Raw genomic sequence first — 15,938 nt, 5'->3', positions numbered from 1 at the left:
ATTATATATCAGACTTTCTAGTGTCTAATTACATGTTATTATACTTTAGTATATTTTTTTTTATAAGTACAAGTAATTTTATTGATACAAATGAAATAGGCATAACCCGTGTACACAGGAAGTATACAAAAGAAACCTAAATGCATTCTAAGATCAAGAGATTAAAGACAAGAAGTCATGCACATTGTTTCCATTAAGTACAATGGCTGAAAACCAAAGCATTAAAGTGTGTACGAAAAAATTCTGCAACTCCGCCATTCTACGCTCCCTATCTTCAAAACACCGCTCACTTCTTTCCGACCAAATACATCACATGATGCACAACAGAATCATCTTCCACACTGCTAACACTTGAGGACAGCCTTGGATCTCCTTCCAACAGGCCAATAAATCCACCACCCTAAGGCATGACCCATGCGACGTCGACTATTTCAAAGATCTCATCCCACAACACCATTGTCATCTCACAATGCAATAATAAGTGGTCTACTGATTCTCTATTCTTTTTACACAAATAGCACCAATCCATCACATTCCTAACTTTGCTTCTGATTTAAATATTCAAAGCCTCTTCGGAACAGCCCATCCGAAATTGTCCAAATAACAACCCCCCACTTATATTAAGACGTAGGAAATTTGTCTAAATAAACACTACAGAAGACCACACCTGATTAAAACTCATTTGAAATAAAATCCTTCTTTCCCCTTTGCCCATAGCCAAAACCAAAGGAACCACAAAAATGAAAAAGAGAACCAAACACAGAACAGAATCAGCTGCCAACAAAAGCCTGATTAAAAAGGGCCTCTAGGAAAAGAATATATATCTCATAGAAACTCCAATGACTCAATGAAAAAATTTTAATGAACTCCAACGCAGCCATAAATTGAAACTTGGGACTGATGAAGTATTACAATAGAGACATAAGAATTGACAGCAAAAACAGATCTTGGAACATTTTAAGTTTGGACCCATAAAGCCAAGTAAATAAGCCGATGGAGGAGGAGAGAAACTCACAGGAAGACGAGTTAAAAGTAGCGACGCGGTCGGTGTAAAACACAATCGGAGCAATCACCGTCACAAAGAGCAGGAGATGTAGATTAAACAACTCAAGTGGATAACATTTTGACAGATTGCATGGATATGACTGAATGCAAACCAATAATCACAAATTGTTGCATGAAACCAGTAAGCCGAAATAAGCCGAAACCAGGGGTTCGGCGCAGCGGGGGTTTCTTCATCTTTTCTCTCTTTTTCACTTGGATTTTATTTTTGTGGATTAATGCTGTTTTGGGTCCTTCGATTCTGCAGCTACAGATGAATTTGTTGAAGATGTTACCACCGTTGTAAATGGAAAGTTTTTCCCCTTTAGTATTATGTTCCTTTTTTTGTAAGTCCGTCAGGCATGGGAGAAAGATTGGAGAGCTTGTATTTTTTGATCAGTTGTTGGCAAATGCAGGAGATGTAGATTAAACGACTTATGTGGCAAGCTGTCATTAGAGGGCTGCTTTTTGAGGTTGGACAGCCCGACCGGCGTGAAGGTATTCTCTTAAATATTAGTATATGTGTTATTAACTTATTATACTAGACTGATTTAAATACTAGTGTCTAGCTTATTTCTATACTTGATTATGTATGGTAGCAATTCTATGATGTATACATAGACTCGGAGCAGAACAGAGTTGAAGAGGAGTCGAATTCGGGGTCGGATTTTCGGATTTTTTCTCAGCCCTATTAGCAAGTAACTTCTAAATGATCTTTTATCTTGTAAACCCCACTTACAAGACTAATAGGATGAAAATCCTTTAACTCGGAAGCCCCAAGTTTCTTAGAAATGAGAGCAATGAAAGTAGCATCGAGTATTTTTCAACTTTTTAAAGGAAAAGAACTCCTGAACACAACAACTACTTTCACAATCTACCAACAAACTTGGAAAAAGACCATTGAAAATCCATCCAGACAAGGAGCTTTATCTTTAACCATCCCACTAACCACCTGAAAAACCTCATCATCAAACACTCTCCAACCAACTCACACAAAGAGGATCAAGAGAATTAAAAGCCAAACCATCAAGTTTAGGCCTCCAAAAAGCTGGTTCACTGAGAAGGCCTTCATAACGATGCCAATAAGATCCTGAATCTCACATGGAGATGAAATCATACTATTATTGGAATGAAGCATCTCAATAGCATTGTTCCTCCGGTGTGAGTTAGCCATTCTATGAAAAAATTTAGTACATTTATCCCCTTTTTTCATCCAAAGAGCCCTTGATTTTTGCTGCCATGAAATCTCCTCCATCAACAACACCCTCTCAAGATCAGCCACCACTGATTTTGTTTCTCAAAAAGAGCTCCTCAGAAGGAACCCCATTCATACATATTGTATTAGAGGTGAAGGTTTTGGCAGCTAAAACTCTATCGCGAAAGCTCACAAGCATGAAGTAAGACTCTAAAGCTGAAATCAATAACTTGAGGAAAATTTAAATATGGGATGGGTAGTAGACCATCCATCTCCTTATGATTTGACAATCAGTACCGTCTTGCCATATGTTAATGTCTCATTCAGGGTTAGGAAAGAAGGCAACAGTTCGAGCAACTACAGCACGGGTTGAATTGGCCAATCGCTCAATCTGTGAATTGGATAGAGACAAGAACACAATCAATAGCAGACTTAAGCCCAATCCTATGAGAATCCTATGAGAGATGATCAGCTTCAATGGACTAGTGATCCTGGGGGAATAGTTTCTGTTAAAAGTGCTTGAGACCTCCCCATCACACCTAGATCGTCTGGCTAGCGATCCGTGACATATTGAACACTCAAAACAAGTTGCAAGCTTATGAAACTATCCAATATGAGAATCTTGACGCTGTCTACTATTCTTGCCCCTTGCTTGAGTGCATATGGTACTTGCTATGCTTAATATATCCACCCATCATCTATTGAAGGTGAGAAGGAACAATCAATGGATGAGTGAGAACTTCACAGGAAAATCTCCCATGGGGGTGGTTTACAAAAGACACTAGCTGCTGCAGTTAATGCTATTTGGATGGAAAGGAATGCTAGAACTTTCAGAAGCAAAGTTAGGAATGTGTGTGATGTTATTCATGACATTATGCATCGGGGAAGATTAAATATAACATCATTCGTAGTTTTAAGCCATCCCAATAAAACTAGATAACTATAAAGATTATGGGGCATTTCAGAGAATGAACTTAAGCTTCGGTAGCTCCAAGAAGTTTATTTTGTTATCCGAGTTGGTTTAGGCCACCTTACGAACCTGTTACTGATCTGTCTTGGTCTAGGGTATGCACTATGCTTTTGCACAGGCATTTTTCACTAATATAATCAGTGAATCACTCACTTACCCCCCCCCCCCCAAAAAAAAAAAAATAAAGAAAGAAACATTGATAAAGCTAAAATAATCTGAATCCTTTATGCTCTAAAACACATAGTAAAAAGGCACATAAGGTATAGAGACCAATTGATTACATTAAGAAAGGCATTTTTATTGGTTTGACCTTAGATGAAGGAAGGTGTAAAGGGCAGCCAAGTAGAGCATCAATTCCTTCAAGAGATCCTTGATTTGTTGACCTCTCAATCTGACAACAGATAGAAACTACCAATTAATTTTCCATTATTTATTTTGTTTCCCACTACCGAAAGGACCATGCACTTACAGTGGATAGTAAGAGGAAGTTAGCAGGAAGAAACTGCAAGGAAGCTGACCTGCACAAAACAAAATTTTAACTTCAGCATTCAGTAAAATTTGGGTAAGTTCTGAAGATACATGGGAGAGAATGGCCAAAACAATACTGCAGGGAAGAGGAAGCCAATGGAAAAATGTTCAAACAAACAGGAGATATATCACCGTCCAAGTTCATCCACAATTCACCTGAAAGGAATAAGCAGAAAAGGTGCTCAATCTACAGCCCAAGATAATCCACTTTCTTTTATGATTTTGGGAACTAAACAGAGTAAATCATAAAACTTACCTTCTAAACCACAATATGATTCCTTCAAAGGCATTTTCCCACCATCAAGATCGGACAGAAAAACAGATTCAAACTCTCCTACATGTTTCACAATCCTACAATATACAAGCAAATTTTTGAGAGAAAATGAAACGTAATGAAGCCATTTCTTGGTATTGCTACTAGTGATAAGAGAAATCAGTTTGTTAAACTTAACTTACAGCTCCATAATTGACGTATGAAGAGCTCCATTGTCCAACATTGCGGTCAGTTCATCATAAAACAGTATCAATGGTAAGGGGTACCGTCTGCAAGACTCCAGTGAAGCTTTCAGAAGTTCCAATGCCTCTTCACAATTTGATTTCTGTACCCATAAAATCCAGGAATGGTGAACACACTCCTACAATATTATTGCATTTCAAATAACTCATTGGCATACAAAGGCACTAAAAGATCATCAGCTCTTATATAATTTCAACACTGAAGAAGGCATATAGCAAGCACTTCCTGTCGTAAGATTATCATAATGGGCTTTATCACATTAATTTTGTGCATTTTCTTTCTGTTTTCCATTTCTTTTCATTAGTTAACTCAGTATCAGGGCACTTCCTGCCCTTTTTTATTGGTTCTCAATGTTTTCTCCGACACCTAGATCGATGTGCCTCACACAACGGAGTTCATCTAGATCATCAACTACGAATGATTTGGCATTTTCTTTTAAATTTTTGTTATACGTTATCATTATCGGGGGCTTAGAAGAATTGTTGCTGCAGCCACTGGATTACAGCAGATTACAGCAGTGTTTCATATCTCAGTAACTACAGTTTCTGCACTTGAGGAGCGGTAATGTTGATAACGCAAGGAAGACAACCAAAACAACAGATCGAATTCTTGGTTGCTATTATGGTGTCAAACAACAATGTCGTCTTCTCAGTATTTTTTCCTGGGTTGAAAAAAAATATGTTGTTTTGCCCTTCTACAAGCCAAAAGTGACAATATTTACAAGGCAAGCTTCTGACTGAAAAAAAAAAAAAAAAAAAAAAAAAACCCAATTGCTGTGTTTGGCTGCTTGGGTAGTTTACAAGTCTTTTCTGATGTGTTTTGTTTTGTTTTGTTCCCATTTTCAGGATAGTTCATGATTTATTTTTCTATAGCCTATTTGTTGTTATTGGAGATATTCAGTTAGTTTACATGGCCAATCAAAAGATTACTGAAATAAATCGCTTTACCAACTAGAGTTTCTGTGACAGTGTCACATTGGAAAAATGTTATGATCTGAGGAAGACAACCAAACGAAAAGTCTATTTCTTGGTTGGTGTTGGGGTGACAAACAACAATGTCGTTCTGTCAGTGTATCATTTTGCCAAGTATCAAGAGATCCAAGACTGAAAATATTGATTTTTGCCTTTGTACCATAGGTTGGGTGCTTGAGCACATGTTTCTCATATTACTTTTTCTCTCTGTTTATAGTTAATTTAATGGTGGATAAATGAAATATTAAATATACGATGTCCTCCCCAATGGGAGTATGGCCTTGCCTTGCCTTGCCTTGCCATTTGACCTATCTTCCCGTGTCACTAGGAATGCTTAGTGACAACCTCTCAATTGTAGGAAGAAGGCGTAAGCAAGCCTGAATATGGCTTGATTAACAAGAAGACTAGGTCAGATTATGCTCAAGAATAGCCTTGAAACATGCCACAAACTTCGCTAGAAACCTCCACATTGTGAATTGCAATTGCTAAGTTCTCACGAAAATACTGCAAAAAAGGGTTGCTCTCAGCAGCCTCTAGCAGCCTTAAAACTCGCATTTTTCCTCTATCTAGACATGACCAAGATTAAAAGCATGCTTATACAAAATATGAATATGTTAAAACACACCCACAGCATATGGCATGACGTAGTTGTAGAATCTGACAGATTAATGAAGTTTATACAGGATATGTGCATGTAAGACAGTATATTACCCACTCACTACTATATATATACACACAGGCACACGTACACACGTACATACTAATTCATATAAATGTATGTATGCATGCATGCTTCCATAAGATTTTTATAAAAGAAAAAATTTGTATGCATTTTATATATGTGGTCATACTCTATATTTTTACTAATTGCAATAAAATCCATACACTAAGTCAGCAACAAAGTAATCATATTAGCACCCAGTGCCATCACCTATGGAAGATCTCCAATATAAATATTACTAGGGCCTACCTGAGATGTGGAGCCATAGGAAACACTACTTTTATCTCCCATAAAAGAAACTAGCTTCAGAGTTCCAATTAAGCCCATCTTCTTAAACTTTGGATCTGGATTGCCTACCTAGTGGGAGGGGCAGCATATATTTAGTCACTTCACAATTATTAAAGATGGGAAAGAGAACAATTACATCAAAAGCATAAATACCCAATACCACACATTCGCTCAAAAGCACTTCTTTTCTTCAAGACCACAAAAGCAAACGACATATTAATTCCCTGCGAAATCGGCTTTTACACTACCTGCTTTCTTATGATCATTAATAGTTCATTTGCAACAGAAGATCCAAACGAAGCTGAATTTGATCGAGCTGAAAGTGATAAATGGCTAAAAACCTCATAAACCTGCACAACCATAAAGCCAGTGAAACAATGGCAGTAGAACACTTTACTGATTTCCATGACATAATAATATACCTTGTGTAAATTCTCAACACTAAATCCCTCCAAGTAATCCAAAATACCTGGATTTCAAAATGAAGAACACATCAAGGTATCTCGCAATTGACAACTTGACAAAATGAACATGACTCTAGGCAGGACAAAGAATATACCATTTATGTGACAAGAAAGAGGAAGCAAATCATGTGCATATTTGGAGGCCAGCAGAACCATGGTCTCCAAAGCAGACTGCACTTCAAAACTTACACCAGATCCAACATGGGTAACTAGTGCCCCAAGAACCTGCAAAGAAACCACAACCAAGAGTTCCCAGAAAACTTTACTTTCCATCATAAATAAATCACAAAATTAGTTATCAAGCTGCTTACTTCCTGTCTTGAATAATTATCAAGGAACTCTTCGAACAGACAAATATACATGTGAATGCCAAACTCCCGAGCTCTTTGTTCTTTGCAAGCCAACAGGTACTCAGACAAGGAAAGAAACGACGGGAAATAATCCTATTCAAAATTAATGAGACACCCAGATAGAAATTCAAAATATATAAAAGTGAAATGAAATAATCCTTAAACGAAATCATTGTTATAGACACCTGAACCAATTCCTTATTCCCACATATGCACTGGTTGAGCATAACTTCCTGAATGCAATCTTCAATAATTTTCTTCTTGAACATCTTTTCAATGCTCTTCTGCAGGGACTCACCATTACCATATATGAGCACAAGGAGCCATATGTCAATGACTTTGTGATCCCGAGGCTTCTCGAGGCAGTTCAATTCTTTCAAAATCTCCTGACAGAGAAACTGTTCATAGCAACAAATTCAAAAGGTTACATTAAATTCAAATAGCAATTCTGAAGATATAATATGGTGGAGGGCATACATTCCTGAATCGTAGACTTGATCTTAAGGCATCGAGAATAGAAGCCTCTGTGTTGTCTACTAGTGACTTTCCTTTGAGTTTGTTGTGTTGTGATGCACAAGAATTTGATAGTCCAACAAATTTTAACTGCTCACGAATATGTAAGACTATTCTCCGAATGTTCACTGGTGTTGCTGAAAGCAGCAGAAATCTAAGTAGATATGGCATGTGCTCGGCATCAATTGTTCGGATGCTTGATAATGCAATGGTAATTACCTACAAATTGAAGTGCGAGAGAGAACTTAGACATATGGCAAAACAAGATTCTTAGAACTGCAAACTAAACGAGAAGCTCCAACTCAACTAAGTGACTTGTCTTATTTCCCCATATCCTAAAAACTTCCGAGACTCCATATTTCATTGGAAGGCCCAATGCACTATTAGGTTTCTTTGTTTCTCCTTCTTGGGAGGTTCAGTACCTGGAGCTGTGCCAAAAGAGATTGTCTCGCGCATTTTGGAATCATTTCCCAATTTTGCTGGATTGTGGTGGTATTCATGTAGGTCAAAGGTATTTTAAGTTCGAAAACATGTGGTTAGGACCTAATAGTTTTGTTGATAAGGTTAGGAGTTGGTGGTCTTCTTATCAGTTCTCGAGTACTCCGAGTTTTATCCTTGATGATAAGCTCAAAGCCTAGAAACTCGATTTAAAGAAGTGAAGTGCAGAAGTTTTTGGGAATATTGACAGCCAGAAATATTCTCTATTAGAGTTGCATGTTTTGGAGGTTGGGGAGGAGAGGGATTCCTTTTGAGGAGATTTTGTGGAGAAAAAAAATTGGTGGTGGCTGATCTGGAGAGGGTATTGTCGATGGAGATTTCTTGGTGGCAAAAATCAAGGGCTCTCTGGTTGAAAGAGGGGGATAAATGCACTAAAGTATTTTACAAAATGGTCAACTCACATCAGCATAGAGATGCCATTGAGTTGCTTCATTCTGATAATTGTGTGATTTCATCTCCACATGAGATTCAAGATCATATTGTGCATTATTTTTTTTTATAAGTAAAATATCGCACATTATTATGAAGGTCTTCTCACTAAACCAGCTTCTTCAAGGCCTAAACATGATGGTTTGGCTTTTGATTCTCTTGATCCTCGATGTGCAAGTTGGTTGGAGAGATTATCTTCAACATGAGATTCAAGATCATATTGTGCATTATTTTTGTTTTATAAGTAAAATATCGCACATTATTATGAAGGTCTTCTCACTAAACCAGCTTCTTCAAGGCCTAAACATGATGGTTTGGCTTTTGATTCTCTTGATCCTCGATGTGCAAGTTGGTTGGAGAGATTGTTTGACGAAGATGAGTTTTTTCAGATAGTTAGTGGAATGTTTAAAGATAAAGCTCTTGGTCCGAATGAATTTTCAATGATCTTTTCCCATGTTTGATGGGATATTGTGAAAGAAGATGTGATGTGGGTTTTTCAGGAGTTCTTTTCTTTTAAAAAGTTTGAAAAATCTCTCACTGCGACCTTCATTGCTCTCATTTCTCATAAAACAGAGGCTTTTGAGTTAAAGGATTTTTGTACTATTAGCCTTGTGAGTGGGGTTTACGAGATAATTTCGAAAGTACTTGCTAATCGTATGAGTATGGTGATGGAGCAAATTATCTCTCACCACCAAAATGCCTCTACTTGGGGGAGACAAATCCTTGATTCTATATTTGTTGCTAATGAATGGTTAGATAGTCGTATAAGGAAGGTGTTCCTGGTGTTCCTTTTTTTTTTTTTTTTTTCGATAAGTAAGAAAGACAATTTTATTAAATTGAATGAAATAGGTGATGCCCATGTACGCAAGAAGTATACAAAAGAAAACACATAAAACAGAGAACCAAAACAATAAAGAGTGCACAAAAAAATTCCGAAGTTCCTCCAAAGTACACTCCTTATCATTGAAACACCACTCATTCATTTCCATCAAAATACACCGCATAAGACACAAAGAAACCATCTTCCAAGCCACATCCACTTGAGAGCAACCATAGCTTGTTCCAACACGCAAGAAGATCAACCACTCTCAAAGGCATCACCTAAGCCAACTTGGCTCTACAAAAAGCACCATCCCACAAAGCCCTTGCCACCTCACAATGCAGAAGTAAATGATCCAAAGATTCTCCAAGCTTCTTATACATGAAACGACAATCCATAACAAGATCACACTTCCTTAAACTATCCATAACAATAACACAACACCAAATATCAAACCAAAAATGAATCCTATAACCTAGGGGTGGAAATATGTGATACGACTTGTAAACCCAACATGAATACGACACGAAATTAGCGGGTTTGGATATGATGTTAACGGGTTCAGGTCAAAACAGGTTGACCCGTTAAGACACGATTTATAAACAGGTCATTAACGGGTTAACCAGCTTAACACAAAACCAACCCGTTATGACCCGTTTAGATTTTACTCACAGTCACAATTTTATTATTGTTGGATTGTAATATTGGTATTTTTCAATATGCTTATCTTTTTATTGTTGAGAATGTAATTATGAACCTATACTCATATTTGTTAATATTGAGATTGTAATATTGATTTTATTATAAGTTAAAATCTGAAAAATATTGATATTTTTTATTAGTGGGTAGTCTAATTATTATTTTTTGATATTGTGGCAACTAATAAATACAGATTTTAATTTTTATGTGAAATTATGTTAATCAGGTCAAATGGGTTATATGGATTAATTCAACCCGTTTACATGAGAAATTATGTTAATCGTGGTTTGAGACAAGAGAACCCTTTATCCCCTTTGCTTTTTGTTATTATCATGGAGGTGTTGGGTCGAATGGCAGAGGCTGCTGTTGGGGGGCTTTCTATCCGGTTTTTGGGTGGAAAATGCCAATAATGGGTCTATCACACTTTCTCATCTTCTTTTTACAGTTGACACTCTTATTTGTTGTTATTCGAATCGTGTCAAATTCAAGCCTTAAGGGCTGTGTTATTATGTTTTGAAGATGTCTCTGGCCTTTAGGTGAATCTTGAAAAGTCTGAGATGGTTCCGGTGGGGGAGGTGCGCAACATTAATTGTTTGGCGAGTTTTTTGGGTTGTAAAGTTGCTTCTCTGGCAATGAAATATTTAGGCCTTCCGTTGGGGCATCTTTTAAGGTTAATGCTATTTGGGATAAGGTTGTTGAGAAAATTGAAAAAAAATTGGCTGCTTTGAAGCAATTGTATTTATCAAAAGGGGGCAGAATTACTTTAATTAAGAGTTACCCTTTCCAATCTTCTCACTTATTTTCTATCTTGATTCCCATTGCCTACAGGGGTGGCAAACTGGATCAAGAAGTTATTTCATTCTTTCTTGTGGGGTGGAATGGGAGAGGAAACTAAATTCCATCTTGTTAGTTGAAATAAAGTTTGTTCTCCTATTTCGAATGGAGGTTTGGGGGTTCGTAATTTGAGGATTTTCAATAAAGCTTTGTTGGGGAAATGGTTATGAAGATATCAATCAGAAGGGTAGTCACTTTGGAGGGAGGTTATTGATTGGAAATATGGTAGGGCTTAGGGGGGTTGGTGCTCTAATGAGGTAAGGGGGCATATGGTGCAAGTCTTTGGAAGTTCATTAGAAAGGGTTGGGAGAGTTTAGTTAAACATGTTAGTTATGCTCTTGGAGAGAGTTCTAGGATTCGTTTTTAGTTTGATATTTGGTGTGGTGATCGAGACCTCAATAGGGTGTTTCCGGCCATTTTTCGTCTGGTTTCTAATCAGAATGCATATGTTTCTGATCTGCTAGTCTGTTCTAATGGATCTTTTTAGTGGGATGTTTATTTTACAAGAGCTGTTCAGGATTGGGAAATTGATTAAGTTTCAGCTTTCTTCAGTTTTTTATACTTTTTGAGACTTGGTGGTAATGATGGGGATAGGATGTTGTGGAAGTCCAAGTGGAGTAAAAAGTTTGCTGTTCGTTCGTATTATAAGCTGTTGATTGATCAGAGTAGTCCTCCTTTTCACTGGAAGAGTATTTGGAGATCTCACGTGCCTACCAAAGTTGCTTTTTTTATATGGACTGCATCTCTTGGGAAAATCTTGACGATGGATAATTTGAGGAAACTTGGTCTTATTGTTATGAATTGGTGTTTCATGTGTAAGAACCATAGGGAATCTGTGAATTATATACTTTTGCATTGTACTGTGGCAAGGGCTTTGTGGAATGAAATTTTTGTCTAACAGGGTTGGCTTGGATGATGCCTTTGAGAGTGGTTGATCTTCTAGTGTGTTGGAACGAGCTACATGGTTGCTCTCAAGTGGATGCGGTTTTGAAGATGGTTCATTTGTGTCTTATGTGGTGTATTTGGATGAAAAGGAATGAGCGGTGTTTCAATGATAAGAGCGTACTGTGGAGGAACTTCAGAATTTTTTTGTGCACTCTTCATTGCTTTGGTTTTCTGCTTTAGTAATTAATGGAGCTTCTGTTCATGATCTTTTGTTATCATTTTCCGCTTCTTAGAATGTATTTAGGTGTTTTCTTTTGTATACTTTCTGTGTACATGGGCATCGCCTATTTAATTCGAAGTAATAAAATTGTCTTTCTTACTTATAAAAAAAAAAAAAGATTTCTGTAAATCTTAATGCAGAGAACAAAATCAAGTTTTTCTCATACTTATTATTGTTGGGGATGTGAAAAAGCAGAAACCTTCATTTTATTAAGCTGAATTCAATCATGTGTCAAGTTTTGCATTATTACAAACCTAAACAACAATATAGATAGGACGAAAATACTTGTTTCCTGAATATATATTTTTAGTACCAGAAACTCAATGGAAGAGATTATGGAAAACCTGTTCTTGCAACTGATCATCCAGATTAAGGTTTGAAAGAGAGTCAAGCACTGGTACAATGATAGTGGAATCCTCTTGAAGCATTTGTTCCAGGCCCTCAACCACAATCTTATTGTTTTGATCACCAATAATCTCGGGCAATGATCCAATGATCTCCTTCTTCAAGTGTGAAGGGCAAATCGAGAGGACTTGCATCAATTTATTAGTGAAGACATTGTGATCGACAATAAAATCAAGCCACCGAAACTGATTAATAATAAGCCTAGCAACATCATCTTCAAGTGATAATGACGCTCCTGAATGTTCTGGACATGCATCAAAATATTCTGGAAGTTTCTCAAGGAGCATGCTCTGAAGGTCTAGTTGGACAGATGGGACCAGTAAGAGATGTCGGGCAATGCTCTCACTTCTGGTGGAACTAAGACCATCAGGATTTATAGAAATGAGAACTCTGCACACATGTAAGAAGCCGGAATTTTTTAAGATTTTGGAAAAATACTTCACAGTTCACATCGAACATGGTCTTTTTTTTTTTTTTTTTGGACGAACATAGTTAAAACTACAAATAGAAGTTTGGTTGTTTTGGTAAACTAAAAATACCCACCATTTGGTCGCAGAGAAAAATAAGAAAAACGCAAAATTAAAATACTGGAAATTTACGATTCTCTATCTAAGCATATAAGCCGAACATGTTAAAAGAATACTATGCTCTCTCTCTCTCTCTCTCTCTCTCTCTCTCTCCCCTATAATCTATCCCAGAGAATCAGGCAGTTTGCTTGCCAAGAAAACATGAGAAAAAAGGAGCCAGCTTAGGAAGTCGAAAGGAAAACATAACATAAGACAAATGAGCCTAAGAGATACTAGACATAACATAAGTTCAGGAAGAATCAGAATGTGAGAAAACAATAAAAAATATAAAACAACTGACCTGCGAAGATTAGGAGGGGAATGGATGTAGGAAGAGAAGCCGGAGAGGAAATCGGAGCGGAGAGAAGGGGCATTTTGGGAAGAGGAGAAGAGGCGGTGGAGGCGGCGGCGGAACTGGTGGGGATCGGAGGGGAGGCAAGGTGGGCCCGCCGGGTTGATGAGGGTGCACCCGGCGTCTGCCAGAACCGACACCATGGTGTCTACTGCAGGGGCGGTTTCCAGGACATCGTATTGCTGCAGGGTTTTGGCGGATTTGGGAGGAGGGAACGGTGGAACGAAGGGGGAGGAGGAGGAGGGTCTTTTACGCGAAGGGGCTTGTTGCTGTCGAAGAAGCACCATCTTAACTAGTTACTATGGTGGTCTGTGTCTGATTCTTCTCTGCTTCTGGGCTTGTTTCTTCTAGTCAGTCACTACTCACTCCTACAGGAGAGAGAGATGATGGAGAATGGGTTATCTCGCAGACATGAAAAGGCTAGAAACCGCGCCAAATTTGAAAGAATTCTCAGATGTAGGATGTACGTTACTTTGAAAATTTGTACGGGACATCAGTGTCGTATGACTGGATTAGAATTTAGCCTTGTGTTTTTTATTTTGAAAAATTCTATTCTCATAATTTAACTTAAGAAATAGATTTTAAATTTTATAAATTAAGACTAATTTGGATGTTGAGCTGAGTTGAATTATTTATGAATAGTAGTGAGATGAGATGGTGGAGTGAGTTTTGTAAGGACCACCTAAGATGAGTTTAGATGTATTTATGAAAAATTGAAAAAGGTTGTCAGTTTCACATGTAAAAGTATGTTAAGTTGAAAAAGTTGTAGTTCTCACGTGCGAAGTGCATTGTGCACTTAAGCTGCGAATGCTCATTGCACTTCGAGTGCATCATACAGAAAGATGGGAGAGTATAGGGGTTAGTACTGTGCACTTTAGTACACAGCGCGTGACAAACACTCAACAGGTCAATGTGCACTTAACAGTGCACGTCCCGGCCATGCATGGCACAGACAGTGCCATGCACAGGAGTGTAATGGTTGCATGTTGTGCACCCAAGAGTGCCACAGCGTCGGCAGCCACCATATAGGTCGTCGGTGTCATCTGACTCTTCTACGGTGGTTCCTGACCAACCCCCTTGGCGGTAGAGGTGGCTCCGCCATGCTAACCATGTGTACAATGTAGCACAAGGTAAAACTCCTCAGCCCAGTCCCACCATGGTAAGGTGGGGTCGTCGGCGTTGTATGCACCCCTAGGATTCCCGACCACCCCAGCCACAGATAGTGGCCCTTGGCCACGTGCACAGTGCACAAAATGTGCACCAACGTACATGACAGGCTCACGGCACTGCCATGAGCCCATGTCCCAGCCGACGATCACCACCTGCGACCGCCGGCATCTTCTGCCACCCTTGAGGTGGTTTCTAACTACCATGGCGAGCATGGTGGCCCTCAGCCATACAACCCTCCCACGAAAGGATCACATTGGCGGGCATGTAAGCCCGCCACCTCCCTCACGGTGCACGGCATACTCCTGCCATTGTACCAGACGCCCAAACGAAGCCACAAGCGGCCACGCACTACTGGTTTCTCATCGTCGGGCACTGGGAGGCTGGCAATTCATAGCCCGCCAGCTTCGTCAGGCTACTAAAGCCATGGCTGAACACGCCGGCACTTGCTAACCATCAACGGCAAATAACCTCGGCGAGAACCTCCCCAGCCAAACTAGTGGCCCTCAAAACGTCCCACCTGTTGACTCGGCCATTATTTCTCATCCATGGGTGAGTGATGCACGATAGGGAGAGCTCCTCGGCTACTGGGCTCTTCAGCCAACATGGCCACTAAGGGTGTCAAATCGTGTTAACAGGTTGTGTTCGTGTCGTGTCAAGGTATATACATTACAGTTAAGGGTCAACACGACCATGACCCGTTAAGGATTTCGTGTAAAAATTCCAAACCCGAACACAACACGTTAAGATAACGGGTTGACACAACACGATCCGTTATGACCCGTTAATGAATAAGAAATAAATTAATACGACATGACATGACACGACCCTTTCCGTTTCAACCTGTTTACGTTAATGGATTGAACAGACACAATATGACACTACACGACCCGTTTGACTTGATTGATTTTATATAAATATTTAAATATAAATAATATCTATAAAAAATAAAAAACTAACTACAAGTCTAAAATTATAATTCAAATAAATATGATCCACACAATTTAAAATAATATTCATTATTAAAATTACATCCCAAATATAATAAACAAAACATACAATGTAAATATATTAATATTACAATCCCAAATATAATAAAAAATTAAAAACACAGATCTAAACAAATTTAGAACTTGAAGAAGGAAATGGAGCGTCTTCTTTGCCCTTTAGGTCTAAGGGTATAAAAGTAAATTTAATTTTCTTAACGGGTCATAACGGGTTGACCCGTTAGTGACCCATTAAGCAATCGTGTCTTAACGGGTCAACCCATTTTGACCCGAACCCATTAAGGCTAAACTCTAACCCGCTTTTATCGTGTCGTGTTCATATTGGGTTAACGGATCGTGTCACATATTGCCACCCCTAATGGCCACTAACCCACCATCCACTTGCTCCTCGGCCATGAACTTCTCGGCCCAGCGTTGCACAACTCAGCTACCCACTAG

At 38.6% G+C, this 15,938-nt stretch overlaps 1 protein-coding gene across 2 annotated transcripts in view; it reads right to left on the bottom strand.

Moving 5' to 3' along the window:
* The window catches only part of LOC121250191 (Fanconi anemia group D2 protein homolog), a 38,979-nt gene extending 25,207 nt beyond the window's left edge, over positions 1–13,772 (bottom strand). Inside the window, exons 1-14 of one of the 2 annotated variants that reach the window (XR_005937729.1) lie at positions 13,276–13,772; positions 12,348–12,798; positions 7,523–7,777; positions 7,231–7,443; positions 7,007–7,138; positions 6,791–6,920; positions 6,654–6,700; positions 6,480–6,581; positions 6,193–6,300; positions 4,191–4,333; positions 3,991–4,085; positions 3,812–3,890; positions 3,676–3,724; positions 3,517–3,597 (exon numbers count right to left, since the gene is read on the bottom strand). Coding sequence is in view for 1 of the 2 variants with exons in the window: in XM_041149197.1 (XP_041005131.1) it covers positions 3,517–3,597; positions 3,676–3,724; positions 3,812–3,890; positions 3,991–4,085; positions 4,191–4,333; positions 6,193–6,300; positions 6,480–6,581; positions 6,654–6,700; positions 6,791–6,920; positions 7,007–7,138; positions 7,231–7,443; positions 7,523–7,777; positions 12,348–12,798; positions 13,276–13,613 (2,223 nt within the window). In the remaining variant the exon portion in view is untranslated. The remainder of the gene's footprint in view (positions 1–3,516; positions 3,598–3,675; positions 3,725–3,811; positions 3,891–3,990; positions 4,086–4,190; positions 4,334–6,192; positions 6,301–6,479; positions 6,582–6,653; positions 6,701–6,790; positions 6,921–7,006; positions 7,139–7,230; positions 7,444–7,522; positions 7,778–12,347; positions 12,799–13,275) is intronic. The other variant, XM_041149197.1, reaches the window with a different exon arrangement.
* Positions 13,773–15,938: the final 2,166 nt, after the last annotated feature.

Source organism: Juglans microcarpa x Juglans regia, chromosome 2D (genome assembly GCF_004785595.1).
Source record: "Juglans microcarpa x Juglans regia isolate MS1-56 chromosome 2D, Jm3101_v1.0, whole genome shotgun sequence".
Taxonomy (NCBI): domain Eukaryota; kingdom Viridiplantae; phylum Streptophyta; class Magnoliopsida; order Fagales; family Juglandaceae; genus Juglans; species Juglans microcarpa x Juglans regia.
This window is presented reverse-complemented; position numbering and strand designations above follow the sequence as displayed.